The sequence below is a fragment of the Martes martes genome (assembly GCF_963455335.1).
Source record: "Martes martes genome assembly, chromosome: 14".
Classification (NCBI taxonomy): Eukaryota; Metazoa; Chordata; class Mammalia; order Carnivora; family Mustelidae; genus Martes; species Martes martes.
The window spans coordinates 62,792,765-62,817,496 of NC_137902.1; the positions used below are offsets into that span (position 1 = coordinate 62,792,765).

Below are 24,732 nucleotides of genomic sequence, written 5' to 3' on the forward strand. Positions count from 1 at the left end.
CTTACCTGCCAAAGCCTCACAGTTAATCCAATTTAGTAATATCTAATGGATCTCAACTTTAGCATAATCTATGACTTATTCCATAAAAGTCAAGTTACTCACCATATTAGAGCTTTCTTATATTTCTTCACTGAAATAAGCATTTTAAGAATTTATATTATTCATTGCTCATATAGAAGGTGTTTTTAGAAATATTACTTACAAATGCCAGCCAACTGTATGTATATATTGTATTTCTTATACCAATTTGAGGAAATTGAGATTTGTGTTTGATTTCTAGTGTGCCTTATAGCAGGCTATTCAACTGAACTTTTCCTCTGTGATGAAATAAGTAATAAGCAAGCTAATGTTTTCCAACTTGACAAACTAAACTTGAGTATAAAATATTGAACTAGACTCTTAGAATTTATGATTCAATGAAACATTATTTTTAAATAATTGATGAGTACTTTTATTTTTTACTTAGTGAATTTCCTATTTTAACTTAAATACTAATGTGACCACAAAGTAATTAGATAGGATCCTGAGAAATTTATGGCTTTAAGTCTACTACATTACTTCAGTTATACCTCATATGTAGTTCTATAAATACTATATATGTGTCTTATGTAAGTTTATCAACTTAAGTATATCAGTATATTATTTTAGCTCATATGGAATATATTTCGCCTAAAATGCTTATGTGCTTAATCCAGTAAGAGAGTAAGAGAAGTAGACTGATATATTGTCTTTAAGTTTTGATGTAAGAAAAATAATATCTGTGTAGTCTTTTTGACTTGCCTCCTGAAACACAATGAGATGGTGTCATACTCTTCTGAAAATTAGTTGCATTTCAGAATCCCACCCAACCTTTCTCCAAAAGCTCTCTTAGAATCAAACAGTATTCAGATGAAAAGTTTTTATCTTATCACATTATTTGAAGTACCTAATTAAATTAGCCAGTAGTTAATTAACCAAATTAAGTGGAGACCCCCCAAAAATGCAAAGCAGAATACTCTGAGAAATATTGCTCTAGAAATGTAATGCTAATTTCTACATGTGGGATATTAGGAAATAAGATATTAGAAAAATATTCAAGGGTTGGAGTGATTTGATTTACCAGGAGATAAGTATTTTGAATTTTTTTTAATGGTAATAGTATATTCTAAAGTCAGATCTTGTTGGAGTCTCTTATATACCAAGAATTTTACTTGAGACTTTTTTCCTATTGTCATGACAGTGTTTTACTCCATATTTTTTTCTCTCTGCGAGCCACTTCCATCCTTTAGTTCCTGAGTTAATTTGTTTCAATATTTGTTTTTTTGAGTTTCAAAGAATGATATATATTACTGCATATAAATATATAGCACAGAATAATTTTTTTGGTATTTTTAGGTTTTTATAAAGATAAAATACTCCTGAGCAGCAAGTTTATGGTTGGGAAGCTCTCTAGCTTTTTCAGGCAACTATAATCTGGTAAGACAGAAATGTGATTTATGAAATGGTGAACCTAGGTATTACACATCCTGGGACCTGGACAAATACTGCACATCTTATAAATTAAGTGTTCACAGAAGGCTTTCATTGTAGGGTAAGCCAGTATATAATCATCATGGAATGTAAAGATTATATGAAAAATGAAAGAGAGTGCTTCTACATATTTCTCTTAAAGGCAGCTAGCTGTTGCCTAAACATCATGAAATTTGAGTGAAGTAGTTATATTAACTGGAAATCATTATGCATGGATATGTGTGTTTTTAATATTGAGGCATTTGTGAAAGATTGTTAAGACATTGCTTATTAGAAAAGATCTTTTTTTCATTAGGTTTTTTCCTTTTGACAGTGATGTGAATTTTGAAAGTAAAGAACGAACCGCTTGTAAAGGAAAGGTTGCCATATCAGGTATGCTGTAGATGGATTGTTTTTATATTGCTGAATAAATTCTATTACGTACCTTCTTAGCATTGGTGGGGTTTTGATTCCCTGAGTCCATTTCTTTCCTTCATTTTATTTTGCATAACCTCTATCTATATTTGTTCTAAAACACTGTTTTCATCATTATGCTGTACATTTATGTAAGATTTTACAGTTTGAGAAAGCTGTTTGATGTGTATTTTATATATTCTCTTCAGTGCAGTTTTGTGAAATAGGTAGGATAATTCTCTTTTTCTAGACGCGGAGGTTAAACGACTTGCTGTAAGTGGTTGAGCTGAGCTACAAACTCACATCTTTGACTCTCCATTCCTTTTCTGGTCAGAAGTTTCAATAACATTTCTAATGTTTGTCCAGGCTAAAAATTCCGTGAGGTTTGGAACTATGTGGTTTGTTGTTTGTTTGTTTGTTTGTTTTTATTCATTACTGTATACCCTGAAGCTAATGCAGTGCTTACACATAGTAATTACTTATTGGACATTGATTGGATGGATGACTGCTTCTTGTTTTTCATAGGGTGAAAACCAAACTTTCCCCCACAAGTTTTCCATTCTGACCCACCTATTTTTCTAACCATATCTTCCACTCTTGTACATAAACTGTCTGCTTAGCCAGACATTTCTCTCCCTGTTCTGTCAACACACTGCCTGCTTCTGACACCCAATTAGCTCTTGAAATAACTATATTATCTTCAGGATCTGTTTGCTCATCTATAAAGCCTTCCCTGTTATCATTCCAGCTGGAAATGTTTTCTTTCTTTGAATTCCTAATGCAGATAGGAGACCCTTTACCACTAGATGGCACTTATGCTGTGTTGTCTCAGTTTCTCCAAAGTGTTAAGGAAACTAGACAGCGGTTGGAGATGGCACAGATTGAAGTGAACACAGGCTGACTCGTGTATACTAGTTAGATAATGTACCTTTTACAAATATCATCTCATCAGTACATTTTGGGAACAACAGACCTCCATAAGCCCTCAAGTCATAACTAACTTGTTTCACTGGCCAAAATCCTTTTTCTCTTAGCTCCAGGGAACATGCTGCTGCATTTCAGGCTCTTGCCCAAGGAACTGTTTTTAGGAATGTCTTTACTGATAAACAAAATTCTCATGCAGGAAAGATAGATCTGAATTTTACAGGATGTAATTGTCCTAAATCGTAGGAATTGCCCTTAGCAAAAAATTCTTCCGTAAAGTAACTGAACTATATAAAATCTGTTGCTTGTTTTATAGTTATTTATATTCATGTTTTCATCTTTCCAATTATAAGACTGGAATAAAACATGTTTTATTCCTCCTTGTATGCTTTTGATGCTAAACACAGTACTTTTACATAGCAGTTGTGCACTATGTTCAATACATTTTAATGTGAATAAATAAAATATTTGAGATCTTTAAGGGAGATTTTCTGAAAATACTTAAACATAATCCTCCATTTCATCCTCTGATTTAGTGCCACTAAGTACACAAGTGAGATGTTAAATTACTGTTGAAGACTAAAATGACATGATAGGGTTAACATCTATTGCCATAATAGTTTATTCGCTACAGCAATTCATATTAACATTTACTGCACATTCAGAAGAGTACTTAAGTAAAAGCATTTAAAGTAAAAGAAAAAGGTGATTTTCCTTACCACAAGTACTCAAGTATAGAAATTTCTGCATGTGTTCCTCCTTTCCAAAAGATAATTTTAAATTAAGGAACTGGAAGCCTCAGAAAATGGAATACATATGTAATTTCTCTTCATCTTTGCTTTGGCTTAATTATATCTTGTGTGTTTGTAAAAAATAAAAACAAAGAAAATTAAAAACTAATTCACCTTTATAAATCCATTTTCTTTTGACATTGGATGACTTTTGTTTTGATTAAAATGAGTATTTGCAACAAAGTTTCCAAATGTTCTGAGATGACATTGATTACTGGGTGATACCTGGGTTTGGAACCATTTCCAACTTCACTATTCATGGCCAGGTCCTTATAAAAATAAAAAGATAATTCAGGTATATCCTGATCATTCTTACTAAATGTCAAATAATTGTATTGTGGCAATTGTCTCAGCTTATTCATTGACTACTAATTCAATATCTAAAGCCAAATCAGTTCATAATGTGCCTCAGTTTTTATTTTTGAAAATGATGTAAAGACTTTTTAGGAGTTGACAGCATCAAGTTAGCCATTGTATTATGTATGTCTCTTTCAGTTTATCATAAAAGAATCAATGAAGACATAAAAAGAGACAAAGGTAAGAGCACTGTCAGCTGAAACCTAGTCAACCATTTGTAAGAATCTGGAAGGAATTTCTACTATTTGAAGGTGAATTAAAAATCATAGTTGGTAGGGTACATTTCCTTTGTCATCGGAACAGTACCTGACTACCTGGGAAATAGATAAGAAATGTGTGCCTTCTCTTGAGGATTTGATGTAGCTAGGCATGGGAAAAGGCAAGGTTTTCCCATAGGCTATTGGTATATAGCAGAGGAAGTCATGGTTCATGTTCCTCCCAAGATAGTGTAAATAGTCAGTACCACCCTAATAGGACAAGAACAGCTGTGAACAAGAACAGTTGTGAAATGAAATGAGTCAGCAACTGTGGTCAAGTAAGAAGCAGGCTCTTTGACAGGGTATCAGCCAAGTCATAATTATGAAACAATAAAGGCAATCCCATTAAAATCAAGGGGAAAGTAAAAATGTCTATTGTTATCAATGTAATTTTGATACAATTTAAGAAATTGTACCTAAAATAGCAAGACTGAAAGATGAAACTGCTGAAATAGAAATAGAGAAACTGAATACTGTTTTAAAACAATAGATTGCAAACCTAGAATATCTAAGGAAATTTACTGAAACACTATTTGAACTAAAAAAGAATCAGTAGGGACACCTGGGTGGCTCAGTGGGTTAAGCCTCTGCCTTCGGCTCGGGTCATGATCTCAGGGTCCTGGGATCGAGCCCCCGCATCGGGCTCTCTGCTCAGCAGGGAGCCTGCTTCCCCTTTTCTCTCTGCCTGCCTCTCTGCCTGCTTGTGATCTCTCCCTGTCAAATAAATAAATAAAATCCTTTTAAAAAAAAAGAATTCCGTAAAAGTGGCTAGATTCAAGGTAAATATACAAAAAGTGGTAAACTGTCAAAACCAACAATATCTAGTTAGAAAATATGGCAAAAAGATCTCTTTTACAATAAAAACAACAAAAAATAAAAATATTAAATAGCCAAGAATAACCTTAGTAAAGATATAAGGGTAACTGTGTTGTGCTACGATATATATTGACAGAATATTATAAAGTTACCAATTCTCAAATTAATTTGGATAATAGAATTCTAATAAAACATTTTAGAGGAATTTGGACAATATACCTCTAAAATTCACATAAAGAAATTAGCAACTGAGAATAAGATGTTTTGGAAGGATATATTTCTAGCAAATGGTAAAGTATACTGTAAAGATTAAGTATAATAGTATGATACTGCTATTAGGATAGACAGTAACTGTTAAATGATTCAATTAGATCTGTAAACCATATAGCCAAAGGACAGATACTTACTCAGGATGACATATATGATAAAGATCCACTGAATCATTAAATGAATGAGGAAAGGATGGCCTATTATATACACAAAAGGGGCTGGAACGATTATTCTTATTAGAAGAATGTTTATATTTTTATTTCACATACTCCAAAACTCTCACATAGATGAAATAATTATGTATTTTTGTTTATACTTTATATTTTATTTTAGGTCATTCACTGAACTGGCTGATAAATGTATTAACATTTTTCTTGTTAATTAAGAAAATACATTCACTGAACTGGCTGATAAATGTATTAACATTTTTCTTGTTAATTAAGAAAATACAAATCTAAACAAATCTTGTCAATTGGTTATTAAATTAGTAAATATTTTAAAAATTGTGGTTAGATGAGATGTATATAAAGTGTTTAGCTGAGCACGTGAAGAGAGCCCAATAAGTAGTATTTTTTTATCAAAACTGCTAAGGCAGAAGTGGCAAGGGCATTCATACATACATATCTGGTTGGATGGGTAAGGATGAAAGAGTATTATAAAGCTTTTCTAGAAAGAAAATTAGAAATAGGCGTTAAGAACCTTAAAAAGGATTCTAAACTAATGAAAGTGTAGACAAAGGATCATAGGACTTAAAGTGAAGCACAACATATATGTAGCCAAGCAGCTTATGTTCATAAAGATTTGTAATGATTAGAAAGTGGCATAATTAATAGGTATGAAAATACTCGTATCAACATCCTAAGTGTAATAGGGAAGTGTCTTAAACAGAGCAATTTTCCACAAAGGTTTGAGATATTTATACTGTGAGTAATTAAAACTAATTTCACTTTATCACTGAGCTTTCTATTGTGCTGTTTTATGTTTTAATTCATACATCTTAATCTAGTTGGTAGAACTTTGATTCTCTGAAAATATAGGGATACCACTAGAATGTCAGAAGAAAATTGTTACCCTAATATTAAAAGTAAAGGAAAGAATGGAGGAAACTAGGAAAGAAAAATTTTGACTATGTCAAAGGTCTAGATTAACATCTGGAATAAGGATCATTAACACATTTACTTTAAGGTTTGAAGAATGTGTGAATGAGAGAAGATACATTTTCATCACTTTTAGAACATATGCCCTTTTCTTGGTCTTGAAAAAGGAATGCATTATTCTTTTTAGTTTTATTTCTTAAAGGAAATGCTGTAGTTTGTAACATGAATATACAAAGATCTGCAAATTCTTTTGTAGACAAGTTAAATCTTCTTAATGGAAAGGTTTGGATCTGTTTGTCACTAACAATGATCTTAGACAAATCACTTAATTTTCTTCATCTTTAAAGTTTGCGTAATGGAAGTACTGACATCATTTCTACCTACTATTTTATGATTTTGAAATGTATTTAACTACGTTTGTTGCTACTGGTTATCTAAAATAGAAATTCAACTATTTCATCTATTTCAGAAACATAAATCACAAAATGAAAACGTTATGGCATAAGCTTATTACAGACCTTAATAATTTCTTGAGTAATAGTTGGCAGGGTTTTTTAGTAAATTATTTAAATAACTAACATATTTTATATTCCTAGTCTAAGCTATTTTTGAGAAAATATTGCCTATGTTAGAATATTTAAATAATAAATTTTATATTGGCTTTAATGGTCGGAATCCATTATGGAATTCAGAAGTTCATTTCACTCTAAGAAATGAAATTTATCAAGATTATTACTTGTCATTTCTTTTTCTCCTCCTTCATAGATATTCGAATACCACTAATGTGGAAAGACTCTGATCACTTCAGCAATAAGGAGCGTATGTATGATTTTAATTTATATTTGAAATATTTTCTTTAGGGTATAGTAAATTTGTGATTATTGGGAGAAAAAGCTGCTTCCACACTGAAATAAATTGATGTCATTTGGCAGAATAAGCAGTATCTTGCTGAACCGTGCTTTTTCCTATTTTTAGTACAAATATGTTATAATTGCTTGATACTAATTAAGATAATGCCTATCTAGTGTACTTTTAGTTGTTGATTGGAACCTATGCAAGGACTATAACAGGTTGTGGGGAAGGGAAGTGTACAACAAAAGAAAATGTGTAAGGAGTAAAGGTAAAGGCAGTATTTCTTTTTGATCAGAATCTGGGCGATCTTTTCTGCCTTGTTTTGTTACTTCAGATTATTTAACAGGGTGTAAGAGGGAAAGGTTTTTCAATTGATCTGATTTTTTTCCCCTTCAGTATTTTATGGCTTTATATAGACTTCACAAATCCATGTATTGCTTAGGTCATAGAAATTAACCTCAAATGATTTCTAGCTGTTACAGGCAAAGCGGAAAAGATATGATAATTCTTTATCTTTCTTGTCTATTGTGATAGCTTTGTTCCTCATAGTTTAAAAACTGAATCATATTGAGCATAATTAGTTTTATATGAAGAATCCTAAATCAGGTTAGTATATTTGTTATTCAATTAGGAAATATAATTTACTTTACAAAGGAGTACATGTGGGGATTAAGCGTATCTTTCTGATTACTATAGAGAATAAGTTTTTCTGAAGAGCTACATTTTCTCAATAATGAGGTTTTAGACCTTTAATCACCCAATACTTTTTAAAAAGTCACCAAATTAAAAGGCTCAGCAACTATGTTTTTTGTGTTTGCATGTCTACTTTTTATTGTTTTTGTGGTTTCCTCCCTTGCTGTCAATTTGGTGGGAAATGTTTTGCTGTTGTTAGCATGCCTGCCCCTAATGTTTTATAATAGAAAACTTCTTCTTGAATAGACTTGGAAACCAAAATGACAGAGGTAATAGTATATATATACAATAATAAGTTGGCAATTAATGAGAACCTAAAGAGTTTCTAGGAATAAAATTTATGAATATGGTGCTTGCTGTAGGCTGCTGAGAGGTCTGTATTTTCAGCTTTATTTTTTGATGCTCCTTAGTTTAATTGCTTTGTTCTGGTTGGGAAAGGTGTTAACATATACTGCCAGAGCAGGCCCTATAAAAAGTTAACAATTACGGTATAACATACATAAGAATGAGAATCTATTAACAAATATTTGCGCTAACTTGTCATTTCCAAGTAGATTTTAACATGGTATAGGCATGATTCACCTCATGGAGCACTCTTTTTTCCCTAGGATCACAGCAGTACGCCATTTTCTGTTTGTTCAAAATGGGAGCTGAAGTTTTTGATACTGACATGGTGATTGTGGATAAAACTATCACAGATCTATGTTTTGAAAATGTAACTATATTGTAAGTATGTTTAAGTCTTCAGAGAATGAGAACAGTTTAAATTCTACCTTTAAAGGAATGCAAAATTATTAGGTGTTTGGATTATTTTTGAAGCATTAAGATCTTTAAATGTTTAAATTGATTTTGAAAATTACTTTATTCAGAAGAAGCCCATTTTTGCATTTGAACTTTTTCAATGTAAAATAAAATGAAATCATGTAATGTTAGTAGTAAATATTTGACTCATTAGATATGATAAATTTTATTAATTTTTGTGAACATGTACAGTTTCATTATTAACCAAACTATGAATACAATGAAATCTCATAACATTATTTTATATAGAGTGAATTTGGGCATAAAACAGTTCTTACATCTCATATAGGATATTTAGTTACACAAATGCTAAAATGGTCATAACAACTTTATTTATAAGATAGTCCTGAAATATGTACCATGGGGAAAGCACTTCGGTAAAATTTCAACACGTTCTTTTTCTTACATTGTACTTCTTTCAAGTACTCCCAAACAGTAAAAAATGGGGTGATCCTTAGGGCTGTTTTTATTGCCCCTGCTCTTTTATAGGCTCATTTTGTTGTGGTCATAATACAGAAGGAACTCCTCAGGTAGCCATAGAAATCATTTTCAACTAACATAAGTTTTTCCTGGCCTCTTCTAAAGTTTCTACTAGCCTAAATCAGTGTGTGATTTGTATTTCTTTGAGGGTTTCAAAAACACTGTCTTTGTATCTAAATATTAATAGCTACTTAACTATTAAAATAAAACTGAATGTACATGGTTTTTGCCATTTTCAGCTGTGGAGCTAAACAGTTGAGATTGGAGAGTAGTTTTGCCTCTCACGTAACATTAGAAAAAACTATTGCAGACCATGTTTTGTGGCTTCTGTCTAGTATCCCATAAATAATTGTGTAGCACAGAAAAATAAAATGCATTGTTCTGAGTTATTAGCCATTGTGCAGTCATTCTTACAAATTATTGAACCACAGGAATTTATTTAGGATCCTCAAAATATCACCAAATACTTACTTACGTAATTGAAACTAAAAGAATAATTTTCCTTGCTTATCTAACTACCTTTATCTCCATAATCAACTTTCTCTAGTGCATTTTTTTCTACCAAAACTGTCCTGTTAATAGACTCTTTTCTTCACATCACTTTGCTATTGTTTGTTTTTACCACAAAGACAAAAATCATAATTTTTTTTCATTGAGAGAACAATGCAAGTTACTTGGGAAGACACGACATGATTTATAATTTTTAAAAAATTCTGTAAATATTTTAAATTGTTCCAAAAATAGCTGCTGACAAATGTTCTAAATGTTGTTTAAAAAATGTGCTTTTGTTAAGATTGTTTTTAATAAGTATTCAATATTTATGAATCTCTGGTTTTTCTCTAAATATTGACATTTGTTAGTCATTACCAGGAGTACTGTATGTTTAAAGGTTGCCAAGTAAACTATAAAAATATCTGGGAGGTATTCCTTGGATGTATCCAAAGTATAGATTGGCCATTTAAAATCTCTGAGACTGATGGATCTTCCATCTAAGGCAACATCTACTGCTGATGGACCTTTCTTGTGGTTTTAAGTAAATTTTATTATTAGTAACACCACCACAATCTTTTATAGTAAAGGTAGTTCATTGTGTCTGAAAAAGGGCAAAGCAAACTTAGCATTTGCTAAAAGTGCAGAGTTTTTGCATATGGGTGTAATAGTGTAGTCATTATCTTTTATGCAAGGTTAAGAATATTACCAAGGTCGCACTCTCCTTCAAGGAGTTCCTGCCTTGTAGTATATAGCTCTTTGTATTGTTTCTTGCTTGTGTGTTTTTTTCCTCTAGATAACCAAACAGTGCAGCGTTATTTTAGAGTTATTGGGTACAAGATGGGGTGGAGAAGACATGGCGGTTGGTGATCTGACAATGACTCTTTATGAAAAAGAAATGAACACTAAAGGTTTCAGCAGAGGAAACCTTTTCTGTTCTCTTTCCTTCTTCAGTTTTTAAGTCTTTTCCTTTTGGAGGAATAGTTATTTTAGGAAATCACACATATTATGCAAATACCTTCCAAGAAGGTATAACTGAAGACGTGACATCAGGAAAATAGCACTGGCAACAAGAAGACCAGGGCATATTATTGTTTTTCTTTAGGACTGTGCCTGTACAATTTGGATTGCATTGTGTTAACTTGGCCCTACTTAGAAGCTGGTTAGCTCTGGAAGTTGTAGCCACTCTCTCAGGTCATTTAGATGCTAAGTAAATACAGGGAGGTTCTGTCTCATTAACATTTTTAACATAAATTGTGTTTCAAATTGTGATTTTTAAATGTTACGAAAACACTAAAGGATGTTTCAATTTTATTTTCTAGTGAGTTAAGTTTCTAACGTTATGAATGCTCTTGATTTTAGTAATGAAGCAAGGCCAGACTTTCAGATAAAGGTGGAGGTTTACAGCTGCTGTACAGAAGAATCTTCTATAACCAACACACCAAAAAAACTAGCTAAGAAACTGAAGACATCTATAAGTAAAGCTACAGGGAAGAAAATAAATTTGGTGCTTCAAGAAGATCATGAAACATGCTCATCCTACAGTTCTCCTATTTTGTAAGTTTTTTACTACAGCATTTATAGTGACATAGTATTACTGTATATTTGTGACATTTTAAAGTAGCGTATGTGGAGTATAAGTTTACATTTTAAATTGAAAAAACATCCTGAAGCAGAAACAAAACTGAAATTTACCCAGTTGAGGTATCCTTAATATCTTTACTTTGGAAAGTAGGAAGTTGGGGGACAGCATGTTTTAGTGATTTGGAATTCCAGTTCCTACCACAAAGCTTTGAAATGTTTTCCTTGAAAAGGGACTGTTTGTCAAAGTGTTTGCTGCCTGTCAGTCTGCCAACTGGTTTTCTATATTTGTCATATGTTATTCTTACAGATTTTAAAAAATATTTTATCTCTGTATAACAAAGCCTCACTACCATTGTCATGTACAAAAAAATAAGCCCTTAATATCAGCTGATATCCAGTCTGTATTCAAAGTGCCCCAAATTATGAAAATGTCCTCTTATAATTTGTGCAAATCAGGATCCAATAAGGTCTACAATGTTGCATTTAAGTGAGTCTTTTAAGTTTCTTTAATCTTTAATGATTTCCTGCCTACTTTTTTCTTGCCATTGTTTATTGAAGAAATCAGATCTTGTAGAATTTCCCATATTTTGAATTTAGCTAATTGCATCTTATCTTTTTAAACATCTTTTTCTATCCCCAGTGCTTCCTTACAATTGATTGGTAGATCTAGAGGGCTGATTTGATTCAGGTTCTTTTTTAGGTAGTAATACTTCACATTGATTATAGGTACTTCCTACTGTCTCCCATTGGGAGGCCTTGTTCCACTTATAGTTATATTAAAATTGATCAGTGGGTTCTGGTGTTGCCAGCCCAATTCATCCATTATGAAGTTCCCTGTCAATGTTTTATCTAATGGTTTTAGCAGCTATTACTGATAATTATTTCATTAGGGATTATAATTTGGTGACTTTCTAAATGGTCATGCACTTTTTTTTAAAACTTTGAATTTTCTTAAAGAAGACATTTCCTTCATGAACTGTGGATATAAATGGAAAAAAAATTGATGGAGGAAAGCGAGAAAAAAATGCTTGATTCTTTTATTTACCCAATTTTAGAATTATGAGTTGCTATTCTATCAACCATGGAGGTAATCAATGTTCTCTTTTATTTGAAGTCTTCAGTTTTTGTATATGTTTGTGTTTCAATCTGTTACAGTTATTATTCTCTTTGAAGCGAAGTTGTCCTAACTTTGATCAGGGGGAAACTTTTCAGCTGACTCCTGCAGCTTTTGACATAACCTAATCTCTGATAGCTTCTTTGCTTTCTGACACAAGATGTTCCACATTCATCTTAAATTTTTCTGCCCAAACTTGGAGTCACCATTTCTTCAAGGAGCCCTGGTTTCTCTCAGATACTTTCTTTACACATTGCATTTGTTACTGCACAAATAGTTTTGTTTATGTGTCTTGGGAAAACTGTCAATTAGTCTACATTCTTAGAATTTCTTTGCATGTTCTGGTAGAGTTGACTCTTCAACATGTCAATAACTTCACTATGATTATAAAAAGCAAAATATTTCAGGTCTATAGACCCTGGAAATGTTAATCATCACAACATGGTTATATAACTCTTTTTATGTCGGATACTTACATATGGATAATGTCTTAGGATTCTAGTATTGTAGCTTTCAGTCTCTTTCAATTGAGGCCTATGCTAAGAAATACATTTTACATTATGACTGAGTGTACAGTAGCATAAGCAGATAAATTTCATGAAGCAATACTTAGCCCTATCTATTTATAATATAGTCATCAGATTTTTAATTCTATTTTTAGTTTTTAAAATTACAGTTTATGAGTTATAAGTTGATGTCACAATCCAACAATCTTTTGGATCTGTTGGATCCAAATAAGGGTTTTCTCCCCCCATTTTCCACTGAAAAATAGTCATAGAAGATGTTAAGTCTTTCCTCATATAAATCTCATTGAAAAGTAAGTAAGGAACCCTTTAATTTTTTTCCTTTACCTTCTTAAAGCTTTTCTTGATTAAGATATATCAAGAATTTTCCATTGAGTTCAGTAGTTTTTAAAAACTTTTTTAGATAGCAAAATTTATTTTGCTTTATTCAAAACAATGATAGGACCCGTAATATCCTGGAGAAGTTACATTATTCCTTGGGTCTCAGTTTTCTCATATGAAAGGTAAGGATTCTTAGACACAATCATTTATTAGGAGCCTCCTTAGAGACATTTCTAAGGTTTCATATACCTTAAAGCTTGTTTAAGAAAAAAAAAAAAAATGGTGGTGAGGGGGAGTGGGCCTCAAGCCTCATTATAAAACCTCAATATTTGGCAGTGAATACGTAATTTTTTATCCTGTCTTATATTATTTTTGTGACCCAGGGCAGATTAATTTGCATATAACATATTAGCTTCAAGTGTACAACATAGTGATTCAATTTTGTATACACTGAGAAATGATCAGTTCAGTAAGTCTAGTTACTGCCTAGTAACTAGCTCACCATTCCAAATTAAAGATTTGTTTTCTTGTGATGGGAACTTTTAAGATTTACACTCTTAGCAGCTTTCAAATATTTAATACAGACTGTAATCATCATGCTATAAATTACATCCTCATGACTTACTTATTTTATAACTATAAGTTTGTACCTCTTGACTCTGTTCACCTATTTTGCCAAGCCCCCAACACACCTCTCCTCTGCAAGGCACCAGTCTGTTCTCTATACTTATTAGTTTTATTTGTTTTTTTGTTTTTTAATTCCACATATAAGTAAAATCATATGGTATTTGTCTTTCTGTCTGACTTATTTCACTTAGCATAATATCCTCAAGGTCCATTCATGGTGATGCAAAAGGCAAATTTCATTCTTTTTTATGGCTGAGTATAAAAATATAATAATACACCTTTATCTAATTCATCCATTGGTGGGTACTTAGGTTGTTTCCATATCTTTGTTATTATAAATAATGCTATAGTGAACATAGAGATGCATACATCTTTTGAATTAGTGTTTTCATTTTCTTTGGATAAATAAACTAAAAAGCTTTTGCACAGTGAAGGAAACCATCAACAAAATAAACAGGCAGCCTAGTGAATGAGACGAGATATTTTCAAATTATATATCTGTTAAGGAGTTAATATCCATATACATAAAGAACTCTTAGAACTAAATAGCAAAAAAAAAAAAAAAAATCTAATTAGAATATAGGCAGAGGATCTGAATAGACATTATTCCAAAAAAGACATACAGATGGCCAACAGAAACATGAAAAGATGGTCAACATCAGAAATCATCAGGGAAATGCAAATCAAAACCACAGTAAGATATTACCTCATACCTTTTACAATGACTGTTATCAAAAGAATTAAGAAATGCTAAACATGTGGAAAAAGGGGAAACCCTTGTGCACTGTTGCTGGGAATGTAAATTGGTGCAACCACTATGGAAAATAGTATGGAGTTTCCTCAAAAATTAATTGAAAAAAATAAAAATACAGTGGAAATTTAATAATTGTAGCTCATTCCATTATTGTTGCTATTTTTACTGTTCTGAGACTAGGTTTTCCTTAACTTTTTCAAACCCATGCTAAAACATTGCAATTTAAAAACAACATAGGATTATAACATATAGACAGATATTTTAAAATTTAAAACCATTGTTTCTAATTTCATAGAAGATAATCTAAGTGATGTTAGAACTTGCATTTAACCTATATTCCTCTTTGAAACCTGGAGGAATTTTTGAGCATAATACTGTTGGTATTAAGTTCCCTTTTTTTTTTTTTTAAGATTTTTTTAGATTTTACTTATTTATTTGAGGGAGAGAAAGAGAGCACTAGTGGGACTCGGGGAGAGGGCCAAAGGGAGAAGCAGTCCCCACTGAGCAGTGATCCTGATGTGGGTTCCATCCTAGGACCCTGGCATCATGACTTAAGCCAAAGTCAGATGCTTAACCAACTGAGCCACCCACGCACCCCAGTATTAATTCTTTTAAATAACAACCGACATATTTGTCTTGAAATGTTCATTCTATTTAGATTTGTTATTCTACTTGGTTTATACCTGAGTCCAAACACGAATTTTCTTTATGAACATTCCCCATGCAACTTGAATGGCATTTGCTTATTTATACCAATTAAATTTGGTCAAAGGAAAAGTAAAATCTTTTACATTTCACTGAATCATGTTCTGCTAGTACCTGTATTCTGCTGAGCTTCAGGTGTGAATCTGGCATACACTAGGTTAAATTCATAGCCTGGGATGACTCTTAACTAGTAATTCCTTAACCGACTGCTTCAGCACAATGATAGGAGTTTGAGAAAAGTACTAGTGATCAGAATGCATAAGGGGATCAGTTTTGTTTCTTTAATAGTGATCTAGTTCAATGAGAAGATTCCCAATACAGCTTTTAATTTTTAACCAAAATGCACATAAAAGATCAAATTTGGGCTGTATATATCTTCTCTGGTAACATGGCATGTGATCAAATATAGCTGTTCTTTCTGACAAAAGAGTGCATTTTTTTAGATTACCATTTAAAGTAGTCATTTATTTTTTTCATAGCATTTTGGACCAATCTTCTTCCCCCAGTGTTATAACAATTGGCTTATTTGATTAAAAAATGTAGCTGATTAAACTTTTGGGAACTCAGTATTAGGGTTGGCTAAAAGGAATGAGTGTAATGTTTTAGTAAGAAAATGTTATCCTGACAAGAATGTTTTAAAAGTGAGATCATTGTTAGTTTTGGAAACATTGGCATTGTAATTAGTCATGGTTTAAAAATGAAGTAACTTGAAATATCATCATAAAGTATTGTTTGATCCAAGAGAAGACAGTGAACATTTTTGGTAATTTTTAGCATGCTCCCTGATGTGATTCATTTATTCATTTTTATTTGTGGAATTTCACTTACTGAAATTCCTTTGTCCAGATTTTCCCAGTGTTTCTAATAGCTGAGTTCACTATTTTATGATCTTTGAGAACTATTTATTTAGTACATTATTCATCACTATGTAAATATACATCATTTTAAACAATCATTTCAAGAAAACTGGTAAAATTGAGAATGATTATTTGACAAAATGTAATTAATTTTAAAAAAAATAAGCCACTGTACTGCATTTTAAATTAGATTGAAGTTATAAAACAAGTATCTTAACACTTGTTAGAATAAATGGATTATTTATGATTTGAGGAACAATGAAGTTACTGTTTTGATTGTGTGAAAGATGATGCAGAGTTCAAATGTAACTAAGGAGCTCCTCAGCCTTTGGGTATAATTTCATTATCCATTCATTTAATCATCTTAGAAAGGATTATTCAGCAGTTATATCGTATGGCACATTGGATTCCAAGGTTCATAAGTCACGCTCCCTGAACTCAAAATTCTTGCAGTGGTAAAATACAGTCCCTTATATCTGTTTTAACAGTAAAAGTATCATAATTTTGAACTATTTTTTAATGAAGTATAAAGGTAGTAAGTATAGTGGGGCTCTCTTTCCAATATACTACTTGCCTAGCAGAGGCAAGTCAATTATATTCTCTGAACTTCAGTTTCTTCATCTGAAAACATGGACCAAACTATCTGCTCTGCTTACTTCAAGTAGTCATTGTGAATCTTTAAAAAGATATTGCTTGTCAAAATGCCTTAAACTGTACATATGTGGTATTATAATGCTTTGCCTTTCTCTGATTTTTATGGGAGATTTCCATCATACTACTGCTTTACCCCATTTTTTATTTGATTACAAAAATAATCAAATAGAATCTAGAAGAGAAAAAAGGTTATTTATACTTCATTCTAAGTCAAATATTTTTATATATTGGCCGATATTTTTTCAGGTTTTTAAATATCTAGCTTTGGGAGATAGTTAGGTATAAATAATTATGTACACATTCAGCTTTTTTTCTACAGTTATTACAGAGCCTTCACATAATTATGTTAATGACCACATTATTATTTGACTCTATCATAGTTTATTTATTTATTTACTTACTTTCTTGTTAATCATAACTTATTTAACCATCCTTAGAAGTTATCAATAACTTTCTTCAGATTGTTGTTATCAGATGCATCATTTATTGAAAATAGAGGCAAATATGCTCCGTGTTTACCTAAAAGTAGCTGAGGAAAAGATGCCTTAGTCACAATTGTTTCTTAAGGCCTGAGAAAGAATTCAAACATACACCTCACTTATCACATGATTTTAGCCTGCTCCATCATACAAGTTGCTTTCTGAACATGTCACCTCCCCAGTGCGCTTGGCGTAAAGGCACAGCCTATAACCAGCTGCTTCCTGTGCACACTAATGGCAGTATTTTGTATTATACTATGTATTGAATTGATGCTATTCCTGAAGTGAAGAATACTCAAATGTTTTTAGTGGTTAATAAGAATAAATTACAGTGTCATTCCGAAAAATAAAAAGTATCTTCATTCTCTTTCTCTCCCTTTCCCAGCCTCCCACTATTTCAGGTATTTTTCTTGATGGACTTAAAAAGACATGTAGTTTATTCATCTAATACCTTGACCTCTCAGTTTCATGACCCCCCATCTCCAGTGATCTTGTCCTTCTGCCTATTCCAGTCCTCCACTCTATAATTGTGCCATAGACCTTGTGACAAATAATTGCACACCCTCTACCATCTTGTTAGTTGGTATCCCACTCTATCTACCACCTCCCACATTTCCAGCTTGCTCCCTGACTCGAACTTAGCTTTGACTCCATGATTAACCACTTTATTCTTTCCTAGCCTTTTTCTTGTTGTCATACTTACCTTGGAAAAACTCCAACCTTGGTTAAATCCTCCTTTGAGCTCCTCCGCACCTGCACTCATGAGAAATAGATGAGGAAGCAGGAGAAAAAGAGTCATAGTTACTGGTCTCCCTTTAGACACATGATCACTAACCTTAAGTGAGTTCTCAGTGTGACAGCAATCCTACTGAGTTTCCATAGCCTTCCACTTTGCCTCTCTTCAGGGAAGGTATTTCACATCATATTACTGTCTCTTCTGAAAACTCCGATTCCCCCTTCTCTCTACTCCTTATTCAAAGCTGATGACTTTGTTTCACCTATCACTGATACTACTGAAGCAATCAAGAGAGAACTTACATTCTTCCATCTGCCAAATCTATAAGCCTGTCTGTATCTGTATGTTTATTTGCTGCTTTCCTTCCTTGGGAACTCTGCCTCATCTAAGGCCACCTTCTTGTGCACTGGATCCCATCTTCTGAACAACTTAGAAGTAAGCTCCTATGCATATCCCCTGCTCCTCACCATCAGTTTTTTTTTTTTTTATTGTTGTTTTTTTACTGCATCATTGCTACCAACGCAAAGCATGCTGAAATAACTCCCATTTGTACTGCCCCTTTTGACAGCTACCCTTTATAGAAAAGTTTTCTATATTCCTTACCTCCACTTCCTCTCCTCTTACTCTCTCTTGGACCGTTTCTGTTAACTTCCCTTCTAGGATCCACTTTTTTCCTCTACCTCTGACTGTTCCTCACCTGCCTCCTTTGTTCATTGCTCTTCAACTTGATCTCTAATGATGAAGTGTGTCTCATTTTTCAGCCCTTGGACTTCACTTGACTTTCTAACTTTAATTAAATTTCATTTATACACTGGTAACTCCCAAATTTAATTCTTCCATACTTTTTCTTTTCTTAACTCTAGATATTGTCCAGCTGCCTACCTTACAACCCATCTAGATATCTAGAACAATTTTAAACTTGACTCATCCACAACCAAATTCACATTTCCCATATCTATTCTTTTGTCAGCCTCACTGCAGTGTAATAACTATTCCATTTTTCTGGTTGCTTAGGCCAAAAGCCTTGGAGTTGTTTTCAGACCTTTTTTTTTTTTTTTTTTTCCACCTCCCATATCCACGTTGAGTCAGCGTCAAGAATATATCAAGAATCTTGCCTCTTCTCCCTAGCTCACCAGCTACCACCCTATTCCAGGTCTGCATCAGCTCTTTGACCTGCAGTCAGTTCAGCTGTGGAAGCTTTCTAGTCGATGTCCATTTTCACTCTTAACCCCTGTGGTCTGTTCTGCACATGGCAGCCAGAGGGATTGTTTAAAAATACAAGTCACATCATAGCGCATGCCTCTGCTCCAACCCACCATTTGTTCCCATCTCACTCACAAGAAAATCCATTTTCCTTAGTATGCCTCACAAAGCACTGCCATGTGCAGGGTCTGCCTCTTACTTACATTTGGGACATCTCTCCTTCTCCTACATCAGACTCTAGCCACACCGGGCTTGTGGTTTGTCACACACACCTAGCACGTCTCTCTCGCATCACTTCCCTGCTTGTTGACAATCACCTGTTCCTGAAGATAACACACTGCCTTAAAATGCCAGTAGGGAGCCTAGTCTTCTTTATTTTAAGTGAGAGAAGTTATAATGTAGTTCTGTAAAACTTATATATCAGGGACAAATTATCATGTTGAGATAAAACTTAATGCATTAGGCCCTCATCACCAGACAGTTAGTGATTATTAGTAGGCACTTTTTATATAATCATATTTGCTCTTCCATTATAATTGCTTTCTCAGTTGCTTTGACTTTTTTCTCCACAGTTTTCATTAATACTTTCTCAACTTTTTGCGGGGGGAAGGGACTCATTGTGTAACACTAGGGAAAAGTAAGAGCTAACTATGGAAGAGCTAACTATACAAACCCAGGCTAAGTGAGTAATAGCAGAGACTGGCCCACATTGAGTACGAGGCTGGTGCCTATTAGCTCTCACAACAGTGGAGATTTACTGGTGCTTAGTAAACTTTCCAGAAGTCTGCAGAGAAATCTGACATTATACCGTTGTATTCAGGATGTAGCTTGAAATTTAGTCATACATCACTTTGTTAAAAATTTTTTGTTGAGTTTTGGAAACAGAAACATAAATTTCCCTATATAAACACTGATAAAAGTCACTAGGTATTGAGAGATATCTCTAGTCCATGGTAGTTATATATTAAAAGGCAAGATAAATCAGAGCATCATGCTGTACTTATACAGTAAAGTATTTTCATTATTTCTCAATAAAACTGGAGAAAAAACAAACCAACAAGTGTTCTCCAAGGGAGTAACATTCTGTGGAGTATGCATTGCACACTTACTACATGTATACATACTTTTCTTTGTAGTAGAGATTCTAGTAAAGATTTAGTATGAGACAAAGGAGGTTTATGAAACATATCACTTGGCACAATTAATAAAAATTCCCATCAAACTTTTCCTTGTCTGTCTTCTCTGTCCATATTCCTGTCACATTTTAATATGCTTTCTAATGTTTTGAATGTTGAGGTTTTACTAATTTGGAAAATAAGTAAAACCAAGGAGAATTCTTGAAATAAAATCAAGATTATTAGCCCAGAAAATAGAATTATTATTATTATTATTATTTTTAAAGATTTATTTATTTATTTGACAGAGATCACAAGAAGGCAGAGAGGCAGGCAGAGACAGAGGAGGAAGCAGGCTCCCTGCTGAGCAGAGAGCCCGATGCAGGGCTCGATCCCAGGACCCTGGGATCATGACCTGAGCTGAAGGCAGAGGCTTTAACTCACTGAGCCACCCAGGCGCCCCAGAAAATAGAATTATTATTGAATGAAAATTCACTTTTTAATCACCACAGAGTACCAGGATATGAAATTTAACCTCAGAATTTTTAGATACTTTGGCAAGAGTGCTATTTTAACACAAGTAGCATAAAGGGGACTATCATAAAAAAAGTGGAATTAGTAATGAAGTCCTCCATTTTTCCATATGATGAATGTGAAAACTACAAATCTTTGAAGTTGATAAACCAGAAGAAGATTCATTCTTACTCCCAGGAAGTAATTATGAATCAGATCCCATCACTATCTTCTTATTAACTTTCTCCAGTGACTTCATCATGCTTGGAATCAAATCCACTCTTCCTCCAAGGTTTCTAGCAAAGTTCGAGGATCTAATTCCTGCCTTTATCTCTGACCTTGTGTCCTAAGGTGGTGTTTCCCACTTGTTCCCCATGCTCCAGCCACACTGCTCTTCTTTCAGCCTTCTCTATTTGGAATGTTTTCCCACATTCTTTGCTTGATTCCATCTTCTTATGAGAGTATCACCATTACCCCTTAGAGAGTCCTTTCCTGTTTCTCCTGCTTAACAGGTCCTCAGTTTTCTTATCCCCTTTGCTTCATAGAAAAGGTTGCATTATAACTTACAAATACCACTATTTAATTTATCCCTCTGCTTACCTTTTCCCCCTCCCCCTTAGGGGATATATACTGAGAATATAATACTGAGTCTTGTTTACCAAAATGCCCATCACCTTGCATAGAACTTGGCATATTTTAGGTGTTCTGTTAATATTTTTGAATGAATGGAGATCATTCAGAGAAACATGTGTGAGTTAAACCAAAGAACTTGCAGATTTTCTTAAGATAAAATAGCATAAAGAGATAAACATACTATTCCCCCTCTCTCTTTCTGCCTGCTTCTCTGCCTACTTGTGATCTCTGTCTGTCAAATAAATAAATAAAATCTTTAAAAAAAAAAAAAAGAGAGATAAACACCCTAGGTTGATAATACATTTATATTTATAATCTGTCATCTACAACATCTAAATGTGGTTTTTCTTCAAATTTTTTATTATGGTTAAATATATAAAATTTACAATTTTAACCATTTTTAAGTGTATAGTTCAGTGACATTTAGTACATTCACAGTATTGTGCAACTATCCTCATCACCCATCCTCAGAACTTTTTTATCTTTACAAACTGAAATTCTATGAAATTCTATGAAATTCTATGCCCAATAAACAATAACACCCTGCTCCCCTGCCACGTAGCCACTGGCAACCTTCAACTCGACTTTTTGTTTCTACGAATTAGACTACTTCACAGACTTTACACATGGAATCAAGCAGTATTTGTCCTTTCGTCATTGGTTTATTTCACTTAGTGTAAGGTCTTGAAGGTTAATTCATGTTGTAGCCTGTGTCAGAATTTCCTTCCCTTTTAAGGCTGAAGAATACTCCATTGTATGTATGTACCACATTTTATTTATCCTTTCATCCTTTGAATGGACAGTTGACCTTCTTCTGCTGTTTGGCTCTTGTGAGTTGTGAGTAATGCTGCTATTTATACAGGTGTACACATATCCATTTGAGTCACTACTTTAAATTCTTTTGGGTATATATCCAGAAGTGGAATTGCTGAATCATATGGTAATTCTATTTCTAATTTTTTGAGGAACCACTGTACATTTTCCATAGTGGCTGCAGCATTTTACTTTCTCATTAGCAATGCACAATGTTACAAATTTGTCCACAGTCTAGCCAACACTTATTTTCTGTTTTTTTTAATTAATAAAAGCCATCTTAATGGATGTGAAGTGGTGTCATTGTATTTTTTTATTTTAATGTTAAAATATTTATTTGTTTGAGAGAGAAAGAGCACACGTGCGCACATGAAGTGGGGAGAGGCAGAGGGAGAGCCAGAGAGAGAATCTCAAGCAGACTTTATGCTGAACACAGAGCTGAATGTGGGGCGCAATCTAACAATCCTGATAATGACCTGAGCTGAGGCTGGGAGTCAGATGTTCAACTGACTGAGACACCCAGGAGCCCCACTCGTGGTTTTGATTTGCATTTTCTGAATGATTCATGATCTTGAGCATTTTTCATGTTTTTATTGTCCATCTTTATATCTTCTTTGAAGAAATGTCTATTCAAGACCTTAGCCTGTTTTTTAATCAGGTTGTTTATTTTCTGTTATTGAACATCTAAATATTTTATGTAGTAGAAAATATACTAAAATACTCAAAGTATGTCTTATTTCTCCCTATTACTAGTGCTGCAAAGTATAATTTGCTAGCTCATACTACTTTGACCTTGGAAAGTGCTGAGGATAGCTTTAAGACCCATAATCTGTCTATTAATGGAAATGGTGAGTACAGTCTATATTTTACTTATTACATATGTTATGTTAATAGATAATGTGGAGACAATAATAATTTCTAATTTTAATATGCTCCTCTGAAGCGGATGTTGGCTTAAATAACGTAGGCATGCGTTCTTTCTATCCCTTTTCCCAAACTGAGAAAAAAAAATTTTCCTTTTTCCATGCCATTTGCCAGAGATTTGTTTGTGAGGCTAACTTTGTGAGGACAGAAAAGTTTTGTGTATTCTGAATCTTTGTCTTTGACTTGAAATTGATTACTTTACCACCCCTCTAGTTGGCAGTCAAAGACCTGTCTTATTTTTAAAGTTGAAATTGAGGAAGCCAAACCTCCTTTTGGTAGAAACAGAGGATGTAAGAGAAGGTAGGGCTGAAATAATCTGAACACTTTTCTTTCTGGATGATACTGGTAGTTGTAGTTTATCCAAAAAAATAATATAACAAGTTGAAGAAGGGAGCTAAGTAATTAAAAAGGTTCGTAAAATTTAACAGGAGCATTCTCCATTCTCCCAGATTATGTTACTTATGAGAAAAAGTACAGAGTGGTGATGGCAGAGTAGTTTAGAAATATAATTTGGGTCATTTATTCTTGTCCATTTTCTGAAGCAGAATATATAAAATTTTGTATAACCTTACTTTGTACTTATGGTTGTAAAGATGGGTGGCTCCACACTGATGAAATAGATGATTTTACAAAAATATTTTTAAAGTTTTGCTCTAAAAATTACATTAAAAGTACAGAAAAGTTCTTAAAATATAAATGTACAATGTAACAAATAATTTTGAGATGAATATATGCATAACTACCTTCATGTCAAGAAAGAACATTGCTAACATTACTTCTTAATTATTCTAGGTATAAATGGGTCCCAGTTTTTATGGTATTCACTTTCATGCATTTATTTTTGATTTTACCACCTATGTGTGCTTCTCTAAATAATTTTTTCTGGTTTGAACTTTGTATGGATAAAATCACATTATGTCTCTTTAGCAACTTGGTTTTTATTCATTCAGTATATGCAGTATCTATACTATATGGCTTATAGTATTTCATGGTATGGTTGTATCACTATTATTTATCTTTTATTCAATTATTTTTAATAGTTATAAGGTTCTTTGGGTAAAATTTGAGATTCATTAGGGAACGTGGGTGTCTCAGTCAGTTAAGCATCCAACTCTTGATTTTGGCTCAGGTCATGATCTCAGTGTTGTGAGATGGAGCCCCGTGTTGGCCTCCTTGCTGAGCGTGGAGCCTACTTAAAAGTCTCTCTCTCTCCATTCCCCCAAACACTTGGACATGTGCATGCTCTCTCTCTCTCTCTCTCTCAAAATAAATAAATAAAACATAAAATAAAAATTTGAGTTTCATAAGCATTAACTTCTTAATGATAGCTTTATTGAATTTCCTCAGCATCTATAGTGATGCCCCTCCTTTCTGTTTGATACTGGCTTTTTGTACATTCTCTTGTCTTTTTATTATCATTCTTGCAGTAGTTTTGTCAGTGTTTTTA

At 33.1% G+C, this 24,732-nt stretch overlaps 1 protein-coding gene across 1 annotated transcript in view; it reads left to right on the plus strand.

Annotated features, from left to right (window-relative positions):
• The window catches only part of RTKN2 (rhotekin 2), a 72,967-nt gene that overhangs the window by 18,045 nt on the left and 30,190 nt on the right, over positions 1–24,732 (plus strand). The window contains exons 3-7 of the mRNA XM_080823238.1: positions 1,823–1,881; positions 7,180–7,233; positions 8,568–8,685; positions 11,092–11,286; positions 23,115–23,209. Coding sequence (XP_080679364.1) covers positions 1,823–1,881; positions 7,180–7,233; positions 8,568–8,685; positions 11,092–11,286; positions 23,115–23,209 — 521 coding nt within the window. The remainder of the gene's footprint in view (positions 1–1,822; positions 1,882–7,179; positions 7,234–8,567; positions 8,686–11,091; positions 11,287–23,114; positions 23,210–24,732) is intronic.